The sequence below is a fragment of the Diachasmimorpha longicaudata genome, chromosome 10 (assembly GCF_034640455.1).
Source record: "Diachasmimorpha longicaudata isolate KC_UGA_2023 chromosome 10, iyDiaLong2, whole genome shotgun sequence".
In the NCBI taxonomy this organism is placed as follows: Eukaryota; Metazoa; Arthropoda; class Insecta; order Hymenoptera; family Braconidae; genus Diachasmimorpha; species Diachasmimorpha longicaudata.
This window is the reverse complement of record NC_087234.1, coordinates 1816827-1832632: the sequence shown is the minus strand read 5'-3', so window position 1 is coordinate 1832632 and position 15806 is coordinate 1816827. Positions and strand designations below refer to the sequence as shown.

Sequence of the window (15806 nt, the reverse complement as noted above, 5' to 3'; positions counted from 1 at the left end):
AATATCACGAATCTAAGAGCTACAGCTGTAGTGCCTCGAACAAGTTCATGAGGCTAGCTAGCTTCTGCTTTCTTCCCTTTCTACGTTGAGAGTTAGGTTCTGTGAGTTTGGTAGTATTCTGCCTTGATGTGGCTGCGTCGGTATTGCTGGTCACGTGGTTTTGATCCAGGCTATGTGACGGAGTAGCCACAGGAGATGGTAATGTCATCCATCTATCGGACAAAAAAAATATCCGTCATGCGCAGAATAAAAACATCGGCTCACCTCGCCATGCCTCAACCTCCACGAGATTGCACGAGACAGTTCAAGGCATGATCCAACCAGACATAAGTGGTTCGAGACATGTCTCATCACATTTTTTTTTTATTTAACATCACGCTATAAGATCTTTATTTCATCAATCTGAATAATTCGTTAAGAACGAGTAGAGATAGTGTACATTGCATGACGAAATAATATTTGTGCCTCACATTCTCGCAGACGACATAACCTGGAACTTCGTCAGATAAACGAAAAAACGTGAGTTTATTGCCAAAAATTTAAGAATTTCTTCATTTTTTCATTAGTTCCTCTTCAATCATTGATTACAATAAACTGCTTTGATAGATAGTTCTGAAAGGTAGAAGTTGCTGTTCAAACTTCTCTTTGAAAGATTGCATTTTGCTCTATTACCTTTTGGCGTTGTGGATAACGATTGGACAACGTAATCTCAACGTCTCACGATCGAATCCCAGCAGATACTTTTGTATATTATTTTAATCGTCCATTTTACTCTTTGGGAGTAATTTTCTTGAATAATTCAATAGGCAATAATCTTATTATTATTTTTCAATCATTGTCATTAATAAAAATTGTTCAGAGGATAGAAATTAATAATCTCTGATAAAGTATGGGACAAATGTGAAATGGCTTGTGTAGAGCGTAATTAATTTTGGTCATCAATTAACTATTCTTTTTACTATAATATATTAGTCCCTTCTATCAGGTCTTGTCCATTGCTAATTTCAGTTCAGTCAATTGAATACAATTTTTTCAAATAATTGTAGCTAATTCATAATTTTTAACTTAATTATGTTCCCACCCTCATTATTGTTATTCTACACAACGGATTTTATTTTCCTTTACTACAATACTGATAAAGAATTTTTTGTCTATATATGTATATATTGAAATATTGATTTTGAAAATATTTGCAAAAATTTACTCTCACCAAAATTACTACAAATTTCAAACTGCTTAACAACTTCGAAGACGACATTCAATAATATTCCAGCAATTGTGAGTAAAACAAAGTTTTTACAAATTTTCAGATAAATAAGAATCACGTTTATTGCTATCCGCATCAATAAATTTTTAAAAATCATCATCAATTGAATTCACGAGTTGTTTAGTAGTTGTGGAACGATAATTGTGAAAAAATGAATAAAAAACGATAAACAGACCGAATTTTAATGAATGTTGATAAGTGAGGCTCCATAATAGCTCAAGAACTCGAAAAGAAGTTAAAGGAAAAAATGGAGACTCCGTTTCCAATAATTACAATCATTTTATTGTAAACGAAAGCCCAGTGGTCTGAGGCAATAAGTAAATTCGCTGCCTCGCATGCGAAAAGTTTCGAGTTCAGAACCCGGCGGGGTAGAATGATGCAATCTCACCATTTATGCTACTTGATTGTCATCACGGTGCACTCCCACTAGATTGAAGCGATATAAAATGACTCGCTCAAAGAACAATTCGGAAGGAAAACAGGAACATTTTAAAAAGTTTGATCTAAAAAGTTCGTGACGATATTCTACAATTTAACGAGCAATTGTGCTACTCTGCCTATTTTTAAATTTAAAATTTGATTAAGGAGAGACTGAGATGTACTTTATCACCACATTAGTGATTTTTACTTCAGATTTAGTTGCTCTGCCAAAAAATTGAAAATTTAAATTTAAAAAACACAGAAACCTCCTGTACAGAAGTAAAAATTCCTAATTATCGTGCTTACTGATTCACAGATTATAAAAAATGTCTGCAAATATTCCATCAACGTCAGAAGCTCATAAGGCCGCCCTGCAAGGTGCCTCACGTGTTTTTGTGTTGACTCCGGATATGCTGAAGAAATTGGGTCTTGCGGACCAACTGAAACAGATGCAGAGTAAAATCAAACCCGAGAACACCGTTCAACTAGTAGCCGACTCCAAGAAATCTTCAGTAGCAGCAAAACCGAAGCTCGTCGTACCTCCTGATAAAACTCGAATAATTTCGAAGAAAAGAACTCTTGGCACTGAAAATCAAAAAACATCATCATCTCTCAAATCCTCGAAATCTGTTCAAAAGAATCAACTAATTGATAATGTCGATGTCACTAAAAGAAAGGTGAGTAAACAATCCAGAGAAATTTCTAAACATTCAAGGAGATCGACTGGAAAAGTCAAAGAACAACAAAAAATTGAACCTGAGGACCAACGAGAGGCAGAAGTACCTGAAAATCTGTCTGAAGGAGGGGAATTTACTCGAGAGCATGAAAATTATAAGGTCAATGATGGAAAGTTACTGACAGAGAAACGAGAAATTGTAGAATCAATGCTCTCCAACGGGAACAACGCCAATGAAAATAGTAATTCTCATGAAGAAGATCACCCGATTGAGAGAACTACCTCCAAGAGTTTACAAATTGTGAAACTCATCGATGATAAATCAAAAAAAGGTGATGAGTCGTTCGGTGAATCTCTTGCAAACAAAGATCATTTTAAAGAGTCGATACCAACGGAAAATAGTGAAAATGACGTATTGATGGAGATTCAAAATATGAGATCGACAGAATCATCAACTGGACCTTTTGTAGTACCTGGGGCTCCAGTAAAAGCTCCAATAAATGAATTAATACCAGCAGTTCCACTCAAGACATCAGCAGTCGCTGCTACTGAAACTGAAAGTTCTCTGAACTTTCCGGTTCAACTGAAAGCTAATGGTAAAGATCGAGTACATGATGATGTACGATCCTTGTCAGACTCAACATCAGCAGGTGAGTCGCTTAAAAAGGAGCAAGACTCCATCAAATCAATAGAAATCAAAGATACCCAAACGGAAGATGGATGTCCGGAAACTGACACCATGAAAAAATCGGGATGCCAAGGAAGAGTGTCACGAAGTAGATCGTTCAAACCAAAGGTCAAGATCATGCACAAGTTGATTCGAGAAGGTCAAAAAGTCACCAAAACTCCACGTGCACTAGTCAATGGAGAATCAGTATCTTCACATCTAGAGACGTTATCAGAGAAGTCAACGAAATCTGAAGGTCCTGTCGAACCTCAGAATGATCCCAATGCTTCAAAATCCACAGAATCAGTTTGTCCAGATCTAGATCCATTTCCAGAGAAGTTGACCAAGTTTCAAGGTCCTATCGAACCTCAAAATGATTCCAATGTTTCAAAATCCGCAGATAAAAATGTTTCTTCAAATTCCAAACAAAGATCTGACGATCAAGTATCAAATAGTAAATCATCAGCTCAAAAGCCAGTGAACAATCTTGACGTACTGATGGCAGCAGTGGACATCAACTTGAAACATAAGAATTCATTGACAAAGAATACGTTCTCTTCTCCTAAAGGGAAGTCTCTGGATGAAATTCCACTACCAGTCAGTGATCCAACGAATAATGAGCCAGAAGAAAATCGGAAAATCCTCAAAAGTCCAATAAAACAATCAGAGGACTTAAACGTAATGGATACTGAATCAAAAAACAAGTCTGATAAAAAATCCACAAGGAAAAGGGTATCGAAAACCAACATAACATATTTAAAGGCTCCAAAGATCCCCAGAAAATCGCCTCAGGAGACCCCAACACCCGTCAAGACCGAGATGATGATGCCCAGTCCAACCAGAACCTCTTCCAGACAATCAAAACCAAAGATCTTCGAGCACTGCATTATGGAATCATCGAAACATCGTAAAATACCCGGGAATCAGACCGACATTGATGTTAATCCCTTGATCAGTGCAAGAAGTCCACGAAGGCATAAGAAAACCTCTCTCTCACCAGAAGATGATTCCTCCTCGAAATTAGTTATCAGCGAAGCCAGATCTGGATCATTGGACGTTGAGGAAGAAAATTCAAAGCGAATGAAGAAGAAACTCAACATCGTTGAGAGTTTAGAATTATCAAAATCTGCAGACAAACTTAATAATGAAATTATTCAATCAGCGACTCATGAAAGATCCTCAGTATTGTCGAGCGATTTAGCTCCAGTACCTGAAGGACCACTTCCCAGTGACCAGAAGGATCAGTTGCTGGGAGTAGATCATTCTAGCCACCTGGGCGAACCCAATCATGAAATTGATATCAATAAATCATCTAAAAAGCCGAAAAGCTCAGAAAAATCGAAGATTGAAGTTTCTGAGATCTTGACATCATCTCCAAGTCGTGAACTTGGAGACCAAAGTAATAATTTTAATTCTACGGTAAAATCAGCGAAATCGACCGCTTCCAGTGCAGTTAATGGCGGCAACGAGATCCTGACTTCTGTTGCTTCAAAATCACCGAAGAAACTTGAGACGAAAGGAATCAAGAAATCAAGAAAAAAATCCTTGGAGACATCAAATGGACGACTTTCATTGAGAGGAATTACCAAAGAATATACCGATGAAAACGATACGAAGAAGATACATTCAGAAGAAGTTAAAACTACATTGGATACTACGTTCAAAGCTGAAAGATTCAGTGCAGAGAAAACAGCTGAGGCAGAAACCGCTGAATTTACTTCAGAATCTTCTTCAACGTCGTCACACAAAATTAATCCATTGAAGAGTCGTGGATCGAAATCAGAGTATAAAAGGCCACTGAGAGGACGATCTCGAGGACATAAAGAAGCATCTGACATTGAGGATGTCACCAAGACTGTTAAATCCAAGGATAGAATGTCGTCAAGAAGAACATCCCAAAGTTCTAAAGTAGCAAATCAAGAAGAACTTGAGAGATGTGATGGGGAAACATCAGTCGATACTAGTCAACCCCATGGATGCGAGCCTGACGAAGATCCTGTGGAGATTCCAAATGAAAAGAAAATTCCGAATATAAATTCTCCAGAAGTAGACAACATTCCAAAAGATGCTGATGTTGAAGCTTCTCTGGAAAGCCACAACCACTCAGAAGGGTCTTTGCATGCCTCTAAAGCGGATGATATTTCTACGCTAGCCCTGGAAATCTCTTCTGAAGCTTCTACCACTGAATTTGGACTTCCAGGGGGCCATTCACTCTCGAAAACCTCAGGCTCCTCAGTCTCTGAAGCATTCGACCCATCGCTAATTTCCGAACAATCTTCTAAACGTCGGGGTAGACGTCAATCTCAAAAATCTCCAGTTCCCTGTGGTCTAAAAGAGGAACCAGATGCTCCCGTACCTAAAAGTCCTCCGGAGTTATCCGTCAGCCTTCCAAAACGTCGAGGAAGGAAGAAGAAATCAGAGCTCGAGAAGCTGTTACCTCCACCGGTAATTGTTGCCCCGTCTTCAGAACTTCCAGAAGATCCAGAAACTGTGACTCCTGAGAACTCGGAAATCCGTCAAAGAAAACCGTTGATTCATCCCGACGAGACAGACGGTAAAGGTCTCAGTGATTCCGATCAGGAGCCATGTTCTCCCCTTCCCCCGAGTCGTCGGGGTCGAGGTCGTCGAAGAGGTCGAGGTCGAGGTCGAGGTCGAGGTCGTTCCTCTCTCCCAGTGGATCGAGAATACACCCCCAGAGTTGCTTGCTCCATCAAACTCAACGAGACCCCAACACCATCTCCATCCTCATCCTCACCAGGACCATCCGTCCCTGTAAAATCACAACCAACAATTATAAAATGTGGGAAATGCCAGGAAGAGGTACCCTCTAGTTCCTGGCCTCGTCATAATCTCATGAAGCACAATAGCATGGGATGGAAATCAACGGATCCAGAGCCAGATTTCTCTGACCTGAAGGCTTTGAGTCGTTTCTTATTCCAGACGAAAAAGAAAAAACCAGCGCTGATCTGCGAGAGCTGTGGAACGGTGAAAAAATCAGTGGCTGGTTTCATCTCTCACATAACATTTTGTGGAAAAACCGAAGTTGAAAAACAATCGCTGATGTGGACATGTCCCATCTGCAAAGTTGTCTTGATGCCATCCTCTCAAGAATACCATGAAAGGGTGCACAGGGATCAAGGAATAATACCCAGCAAGAAAAAGAAAGAGATTGTTAAAGAGTCCATGGAACCTCAAGTGACAGACACCTCGAGAGTCAAGAGAAAGGCAGCCGAGAGAGCAGCAACTAAAATCACTGAGTTCACGGAATTGGTGAAGGGATCGGAGGATCTTCCTTCAAAAAAGAAAAAGATGTCCGCCAGAATTAAGGAGCTCATAGATAAACCAAAGATGGTGAAACAAATTCCTTCGGTGTGGAAAGCCATGTGGACGAGGGCGATAAATCATAATGAAAAGGCCTTCTGCAGGGAACCAAACTGTGAATTCTCTTCACCGACACTTGAGGGTATCTGTGAACATTACAAGACATGTAACTTCAGTCCAAATAACATGTTTGTCTGCAAGATCTGTCAGTGGTCGTGTGAGAAAAAATTGGAGATCATGGGACATGTAAAAGACATGCACTCGAGTGAAGTCAATGGAGATGACTCTGATTACGTTGTCAGTGAGGGATCTGAAGAAGAGGAGGAACCGGTGATCGATGAAGATGAGATGTTAGCTGAGGATGGAGAAGTCAAACGGAAGAAGGGCCCCATAGCGAGGGCTCCCACACGATTGAAGGCCCAATTTTTAGCGAATTATGCTCACATCAGGAATCAGTACATGATGTTTGAACTTGCCTGGGACTGGACTGTCAACTTCCAGACAGAGAATTATCAGTTGAGTCTTTTTGAGGACTTGAGGATAAATGAATTCGACATTATCGACAACCCTGAGGACTATCTCCCAGAATTAAAACTATCGATTCCAACAACTACCTTGAAGCTGAAGGAAGACAAGTTAAAAGAGGAAAATTGGAGACGATGGGAAAGATTCGAAGGTGATGTTATTGAAAATACACCGACGTTTTTCACCGGAGGACCTGTTTGGGGACTCGCTTGGATGCCAATTCCTCCAACATTGTACGATAAAAAGCCCGAACAATTTGTGGCTGTCAGTACTCACAAGAAAATGGAGGATTATTTCGAGGTTGGTAAAAGCTACTGTGGAAAAAATAGCATACAAATTTGGAATTTGGGAGCACTGGAGAATAATTCAATGGAACCCAATGTTCCCCAGCTGTCCTACGTAATGGGACATGAAGGAGGAACAATTTGGTGTCTAGAGTGGTGTCCATCTGGTGGATATGAAGAGGGGGGCAAGAGAATGGGTCTGCTCGCTGCTGCCATGTCTTCAGGATTTATTCACATTTACTCAATGCCATTTCCCGAGGTGGTGGGAGGTCAGGGAAAATTCTTCACGACTGATCCCGTGATGATTTTACGTATTAATGATCAATTAGCTGGGACATCACAATGTATGACGCTGAGTTGGTCGAAAACGTCTAATCACGATACTCTAGCGGCTGGTTTTGCAAATGGCTACGTCGCCATTTGGGATTTGACAACACAGTCACCTCTCCTACGAACAAAACAATCATTGACAATCTACTTGTATCCATTTATGCATTTTTATGCTCACGGTCATGCGGTGATGTTCGTCACTGTTGTACCATTGGAGCAAAAGAGGTATCTGGTGACAGCTGGAATGGACAGATGCTCGAAAATGTGGGACCTTGAGGACACAAGTCTTCCCTTCTGGCTGCTGAAGAAGGGAGTCGCTGTCAATGGTACTTGGATGACTCACTGGCCGACTATTTTAACTTGTTATGATGATGCTCTGGGGCTGGGTCATACCCAGACATATCTTGCACCTGTCAGGGAGGCAGCAACTAGAGTTCTGCCTATTTTGCCGACAAATTCACCGGTTTATGCCATCGCTAGCTCTGATTGGGCTAATGGAGTCTGTCAGGGGACAACGGCTGGAGAAATTGTGGCGATTTTTCCACCACAAATGCTTTATCTGAAGGAGATTGATAAAATATCGAGGACCAGGTGGCTTGTGTCTAATGCCAAGGTGATCGATTTTGAGGAGAAAGATGCGAACAAGGGAAAGGAATATCAGTACAAGCCGGAAAAATATGCGGAGTGCCAGGAGAGATTTGGGGTGGCGTTTTGCGATGATCTGAATAATACTCGCGGCACTGCCTGGATGGCAAGATCCGATAGGAAAGGATTTTTAAGTACTGATACCATGCAACAAGTACCAGTGGAGCAGTATCCCGTGGCAGCTATCAATAGGGTGAGTTTTATCAGCCAATGGGGATTGTGGAGTGATTTTATTGAATATAAAACGCTATTTTTCTTTTTTATAAAATATGGAGATGATAGGACTTGGTGCTGCCTTATAGAATACTGCAAGAATAACAATGTTGTTATGGAATAAAAATATCACAGTAAAATTATTTTTATGGGGGTTTGAAAGAATCATAGAAGTACGGGATTATGATATTATCCTTGTTTGTTATCAAATGTGGGCATATTATATGAAATAATGGACAGATAGAAATTTGAAAAATTGAGATTTTAGTGCGTAAGAAACTCCGATTCGTTCAACATGATCACCATCATTATGATGGTGATGGTGATCATTATATGATGAATTATGTACTCCTCTTTGCGCAATCAGAAACGATGTTTTTATTATATGACTTAGGTTTCACTATTTCAATTAACTTAGATGAAGCTTTTAATTGCCTATGGCAATTCAATTCTAATCTATATGAAGACATTCGGTTTTTTCGTATATCATGAAAGGATTCTTTCCAGAATCATTTACGTCCTAGGGGGTCTATTTTAATTACGAAGGAATGAAAATCTTCACATAAATCTATCTCTATCTAAATCAGAATTAAATTCCAATAAGTTACTACTAATTTAAAAAAAAATGAGTCCTTTATACAAGTCAGAATTAAATCCTAATCATGCATTTGAAATGATGAAAAGGAGCGATGATAAACAATCCTTTAAAATAGCCTCTTAATTATTAAAAAAAAAAGTGTTTGACTGCTCTTCCATTCAGTATGTTCGGGTAAATCAATTAAACATACTGATGTGAATTTAAAGTCTTCATTTGATACACGACCACCAAGTGAGTTACGTTTACTCAAAATCAGTGGTATGTCATCGGGTCCAAATCAAGTTCATTCTTCTTCCCCACATTACAAATTACGATCACCTAACACGGGTAATATCATAACTTCTTTCTTTTTTTTTCTGTGATATTTTTTTCCATAACAAGATTGATTTTCGGCGCCGCTGCGCTAATTGCTCATTAACGTGAGTGCTATGGCGGCTTTATTTATGTTTGAGAGGAAATCATCGAAATGACAGTGACAGAAAATGTCAAACTTTTTGCTCTTTTACGAATAATGGCTTATTGTCTTACACTGGATGAATTTGTACGTAAGATCATCACCAATTTCGGCAATTCCTGATGATTCGCCCAGTGTGCAGAAAAAACTCAATCGATCTAAAGACAACAATATTCAAAAACTTTCCAAGTGCACTTTAAAGTAGTTACTCAAAAATTGGCGATGGGCATCGTCATGAATGTACGTTAAATTGTATCATTATTATTTATCTATTTATTATTTATTTTTATTTTTTCTTTAATTTTATTATTTATTGATTATTGATCGAACACGGGACATTAAGAGTTAGTTTTTGTAATTCATCGACTTTGATGTTTTCATCTCCCCGAGAGCTCACAGCAGATGAAAAAAATGAAGAACGCCAAATTTTTCATTTTTCACTTTGAATCCATATTAATTAATAATTTGGGGTGTTTTCAGATTTCCTGGAATCCTAATGGTTGGAGTTACCTCTGGATCGTTGCAGGCTACCGAAATGGTCTCATCAGAGTTCTAAATCTGAAAAAAATGAACAAAAACAGTATTACGACTGACATCCTCGCCAAGCACGATGCAGCCATGAGGAAGATAGGAAAAGAAGGCATTAGCTAATGCTCATGATGCCAGGCACTCGAAGTGAAGCGCTCGAGAGATACCCTCTAGCTGAGGATAAAGTATAGTAATACTTTTTCATTCGCAAAAATGAACACTTTGTGATATTCATGATTAAATGCATGTAAATAAAGGTACAAAACTATTATAAGACCATTATTTAATAATATGTTGAATTAACGTTAAATAAATCTTTTGAATTTTAGAAACAAATGTTTCTCAATTTTTCTATTTCACAACCAATTAAGGGTAAATGATTCTAGGTTGCGTGAAGCGGACATGGCTTCAGTCAGTGTTGACGAGAACAGTATTTTATTAATACGATGTATTTAAATACTTCCGAACTTGATATTTTCCACGTTCTAAGTAATGAACTATCTGAATATTTGGAATTTATGCGTCCAACATAATTAAGTATTTGAGTACGTTTTATTTACCGCCAGTCGAAATTTATTAGCTTTTCATTCTATTATTGAGTATCCAGTTATGCATTAAATACTAAATGTTTTTAAAATTATTATTTACCACAAAACTTATCACTACATAGTATAAAGCAAAGTCGCTTTTTCTGTCCCTTTGTACGCTTTAATCTTTGAAACTACGCAACGGATTTTGATGCGTTTTTTTTAATAGATAGAGTGATTCAAGAGGAAGGTTTATATGTATAATAACATCCACTAAATAGTGGAGAAGTACTGTTATTTTTGAGGTTTCTAATGTGATGTCGTAAATAATTACATTTTTTCCGCTTACATTGCAAACGCAGGCTGAACCCAACGAGTTTTATCAAAATAATGTACTAAGTATTGTACACATTGAAAAGGTCTACAGAAAAGTCCGTGATGGTATATGTCTATCTCTTATGGATAACCCACAATAACTTTTTTTTGCCGGAGCGAGCCGCTGTGTTTTTATATACAACGTTCACAGTTTTTCTATCAGGATTGCACCCGTGCGAAGCCGGGGCGGGTCGCTAGTATTTTATAAAATTGTATTGTTAGAAGATACAATGTTAAAATATTCTACAGCCACAGGCCTTCCGTTTTACCTCAAAACCTCTCAATTATTCAATCCTTTGTACATCAGAGTTTCATTCATTGAATTTCCATGCATTTGGAATTCTGAGCATGCGCAGACACGTGTTTATGAGCTCGAGAAAAATATTTCAAACACGTGCTCTTATAATATCGCGTGGGCTTTGTATTCATTATCGCGACGAGAACGTCTAAACAGCCTCCGAATGGACCAGTAGAGGCGGAAATGGCCCGGAGATTACCGAACGATATTCGTCTCTCTCGTTTTTCAATTCTATCAGTTCCAACGGTGTCGGTTGAGAAAGGCGAAGCTAAAAATCACTGGAGTCCTTTTACAACTTCACATAATTTTAAATTATCGCCTCGAGACCGAGTAATTCCTTAAAACTATAATTTTTAATTATCTCAACTGAGAAAATATTTCTTGAGAATTATTTTTTTCCATTTAAAGTTATAAATTTTATGATGAGTACTAATCCACTGAAATGGAAGCTTCGTACCCTGTTGTATTTATTCTTCGCATTATTCGGATTTTATGTAATTTTTTTATTAAAAAAAAATCATCATTTTGTTTCTGAGTTCACCATTAAAAACACGAGGGCTGAGACTGTCTGGGAATTTGTGGCCGATTTCAGTAATATGTTGAAGTTGAATCCAACAATGTGAGTAGTATTTCTTATTTCATTGAATATAAATAGGAAATCGTGAAAAACTTCCAAAGAAGTTGATAAAATGAAAACAAAATAACAAAATTAAATTAAATAAATAAAATTGAAAGGAATCCGATTGAAACTTTATGCCACGAGCTTAAAGTTTGTTTAACGCATTACACTCACAGAGAAGTTTAACACGAGTTTTCAACTTATGTATATGGTAAATATTGACTGTTTTTTATGAATAAAAAAATAGTGACAACAAGTAGGTGACGGACGCTATTCCACAGACGTGATGTGACCGACACTTTATGCCTTATCACTTATTCCCCTTTACTCTACCACTTCGACTGGTAGTATGCTTGCGAATGGATCTGCACCATTTCGATTTCAAAAATTAAAAAGTAGATATTTGCGACGTGAGTGAGTTGTGGTAGTACAGCCACCCAGAGGTTTAGAAAAATATATTTAACTAATTAGTAACATTAACTTCAATAAAACAGTAAATGTTGTAAGAACCACCCGACGGATTGCGCCCATCCGTGTGATCATTTCAAATTTTAATTTGCTATCTCAATTTTTCATCAAATTATTGAGTATAGAATACTGAAAATATTTAAAAAACGGAAAAATGGCAATATATCGCAATTTTTGTATCAATGGGTATATATTTATTATTATTATTATTTATTTCTTTGGTGTTACAAATGTCTTTCTTTGCTTTACATCCTCTCCACGCAGCCTCACTTAAAAATCTCTTCTATTTTAACTTTAATATTAACATATATAGCCCTATATAAAACAAAAACAAATGACCTTATATCAAGGGGGAAATATATTTTCATAGCTTTGTATGGTCCCCACTGAGCTGAGTGTGTTGAAAAACAACATTAATATGAGTTGAGTGGTTTATGAAATATTCAAGGAAATACATTCACGCAAAGTTGCAATATATCTGGAACCGCCTGTCCAAAATAGCAACCTTTTATCTTATGAGAGCTACAAATGTAAAAAATTTCAACTTGCCATCTCTATTTTTTGTTAATTTCTGATGTTCACAACGTTTATGATGCTAAAACTTAAAAAATGCGACATCTCGACACACACACACACACACAATCCACACAATCCACATGTCCACATTTTTACTCAAAAAATGTGGACATTTCGATTGATATTTATTGAACCTACTGAGACGAGAATTTTGCGAAAAAAAATTGAAATTCTTACAGGAGTTTTTGAGCTATTGACAAAAAAGGAAATCTACAAAAGTTGCTATATCTCTGAAATTATTCAAAGCGCGTTATCAACTCTTATTCGAGCAATTTATTAAAAATGTGTTACGAATCGATTCGTTGGTGATGTTTGATATATTATTTCATTTTTCAGTGAAGAATTTGATATTATAAACGAAAGTGGAAATTACGATCACTGGAAATATTCCGTCAAATACAAAGAGCATCTTCATCATATGCCTGCGATAAAAAACGTGGCACGTGGACACTTCTCAATCAGACAGGACGGAAATTCCTATACCATTATGTCAAATCATGAAACGTGTTTTTTCGACGGTTTTAATTGTGGTAAGTTTTTTTTCATTTCTGGAGCACCAATATAACATATTCCCTTTCAAATGCGCCATTTAAATTTATCGATGTCTTGTAAATTCTGGAATAATTGAACAAAATTTTGAAAAAAAAAATTTTTCAATTTTATGCCGCGTTATTTTAGAAATGGGATTTGACACATAGTTTTACGAAAGGGGAAATGAATACATATCTGAATACATACTTTCAGTGGCACAGGTTGAAAAATTGAAATTAAAAAGCCAAATGTTCTAAATGAAAATTGTACATTTTCTCATGATCTTGGCCTCTAAAATTTGCTTTTCGTTTACTGGTAAACAAAAAATGGCACAATCCATCACTCGCTGAACATAATCATCACTAACAAAAAGTCTAGTTCGGACATACGTGCAACCGGGTGTTTTAACTCAGCTGATCAGATACTTCAACTTTACACTCGTCACCCACCCGATCGCACTTGTATCGAAATCTGCTATTTTTTATTTTTATCTTCAGCAGTATATCCTCTCGGGCCTTTACCTTTTGTTCCCTTCCCCTGCGGTGCGACATGGGACCGAATTTTTCTCCAACTGTACTGCATTTACACAGGAGTAGAGGTAGAAGGAAACCATGAAAAATCCCTACCGTAGAGTCGGCCGCCGATTATGCTGCAGGGTTCCAGACTAGAAGGGATCCCTAACAGGAGATGAAGAATGACCGACAGTGAGCCGACACTTGACCAATGCTGGTCGACAGTCGGCCGACTGCCGGCCCTTCCTCATCTCCTGTTAGGGATACACTGGATCTCCAGTATCTCCACATTTATGTCTTCCCTGTACAGTAATTTTTTGAGCGAGCACGTGGTATTCTCCAGCGGTCACCCATCCAAGTACTAACCCAAGGAACCGCTTGTTTACCCCCGATGTCTGTCGAAAACACCCCACTCAACCAGCCATTACACTCCATAATTAGTCGTTTATGTTAAAAAAAACTCCAAATGTCAACACATGTGATGACGAAATTCTTCTCATTTCAGTGAACTCCATATCAAAATTCACATTTTCGCAGTCAGATGAGGATACAAAATGTGTGGAGACGATCCTGTACGAATGCCCATTGGCATTTTCACAATTTTGTTACCGAGAAGTTGCTTATCAGAGGAATGAAATCATGACGAGATTGAAGCGACATTTTTCCCTTGTCAATGTTCATACAGAGGAGGACAAATGAACTATTTTGAAATTATTTTCAATTAGACTAATATTTTTCCGATAAACTTAAAATAGTACCGTAATTTAGAATGTACTATGGCGTATGTCTGATTTTTTCTGAATATATATATTGTTTAAGTTCGTAAATAAGTTTATGTTTAGACCCAATGTCGAGTAAGATCCAGATCTTCCTCGAAATGGTGGGAAATCCCTGTGGATGTCCATCTAATCTTTCATCTTCTGATTTATTCCCAGGAGGTACATCCTACTTTTACTAAACTTACATTTTATGACAAAGTTTTTAACTATTATTATTATTATTATTATTTATTTTTTTTGATATTACAATTTTTTTTTTGTTTTACATCCTCCCCAGCCTCTCTTAAAAATTTCTTCTATTTTAACTTGGATATTCATATCTATAGCTCTATATAAACAAAAACAAATGTCCTTATTATTCTATAAAGTTTTAAACGATTTTTCTATACAAATCTAATTGTACTGCATCTATTCATTCCTACTTTGCTTTTTCTCCTCGTTTCTGTATTTTGTAGAAAAATATACCTTACCCCAGGTAAGAAATGTTAATTCTGACGATGGAAGCAAGGTAGATCCAGAATTGGGGATGGAGCCTGGGAGACCCAACGTAGAGGCAACTGGAGTCGTATGTGCTCCTTCGAATTTCAATGGAATCTTGAAACAGTTTTGTTCCTCTAGACTGGAGGGTCCAAGATAGAATGAAGCTTGATTTCATTATCGAATCCAGGGCTGATTCAATCTCAGACGTAAATGTTCTATTCAGTGATTATATTTATTAGGTTTGTAAAGGAGGTACCTCAATATACCCACTTATATACCACTAAAATCCTTCAAGAAGGTATCAATGATAATTAATTATTGGGAAATTATCGAATAATTCGAAGGGTTGATCGAGGGTTGTCGGTTAAGCCTCGATCGAGGCTGGAAATTCCAGTTGGGCACTTCAACAAAGAGTTCTTTCAACAGGTGATGAATATTTTTATTGGAATATGGGTGTAAATGATCAAATTATTTGAGACACAGTGAAATACTTTTTAGAATATTCTTTATTAGGACGAGGAAGGCACGTCCGAACTAGAGGACCGTTGTCCAGAGAGTGAAAACTATATCAAAGGGAAAACGCTCTCAGGGAAAAGAAAAACAATTTTATGACTCGAAGAAACATTCAGCATATGTTTAGGATTAAACCGTCTCGAAAGCGGATTACAACCGATCGTAAATTAGTCCCTTAGTAGAGCTGTCTCCCAGAGAAA

General features: G+C 37.5%; 2 protein-coding genes across 4 annotated transcripts; both read left to right on the top strand.

The window, feature by feature from the left end:
• The first annotated feature begins 243 nt into the window (after window positions 1-243).
• Window positions 244-10273, top strand: LOC135166437 (uncharacterized). Of its 3 annotated transcripts, none has more exons than XR_010299681.1 (4): window positions 244-519; window positions 2004-8328; window positions 8418-9640; window positions 9881-9978. XR_010299681.1 is itself a non-coding variant. In XM_064128652.1 (3 exons), the coding sequence occupies exons 2-3, from the start codon at window positions 2014-2016 to the stop codon at window positions 10049-10051; spliced, it is 6486 nt and encodes a 2161-aa protein (XP_063984722.1). In that variant the 5' UTR covers window positions 247-519; window positions 2004-2013; the 3' UTR covers window positions 10052-10273. The 3 variants fall into 3 exon arrangements, 1 of the variants encoding a protein (XP_063984722.1); XR_010299682.1 differs by having other exon boundaries at window positions 8411-9640; XM_064128652.1 differs by lacking the exon at window positions 8418-9640 and having other exon boundaries at window positions 247-519; window positions 9881-10273.
• Window positions 10274-11295: 1022 nt separating this feature from the next.
• Window positions 11296-14974, top strand: LOC135166436 (uncharacterized). Its single transcript, XM_064128650.1, has 3 exons — window positions 11296-11747; window positions 13128-13321; window positions 14340-14974. The coding sequence occupies exons 1-3, from the start codon at window positions 11548-11550 to the stop codon at window positions 14531-14533; spliced, it is 588 nt and encodes a 195-aa protein (XP_063984720.1). The 5' UTR covers window positions 11296-11547; the 3' UTR covers window positions 14534-14974.
• Window positions 14975-15806: the final 832 nt, after the last annotated feature.

Coding starts and splice junctions, on each gene's coding strand:
- LOC135166437 (XM_064128652.1), top strand. CDS start 2,014: ATGTCTGCAAATATTCCATCAACGTCAGAAGCTCATAAGGCCGCCCTG. Junction 8,329..9,880: donor CCGTGGCAGCTATCAATAGG/GTGAGTTTTATC, acceptor GGGTGTTTTCAG/ATTTCCTGGAATCCTAATGG.
- LOC135166436 (XM_064128650.1), top strand. CDS start 11,548: ATGATGAGTACTAATCCACTGAAATGGAAGCTTCGTACCCTGTTGTAT. Junction 11,748..13,127: donor TTGAAGTTGAATCCAACAAT/GTGAGTAGTATT, acceptor TTCATTTTTCAG/TGAAGAATTTGATATTATAA. Junction 13,322..14,339: donor TTTCGACGGTTTTAATTGTG/GTAAGTTTTTTT, acceptor TTCTCATTTCAG/TGAACTCCATATCAAAATTC.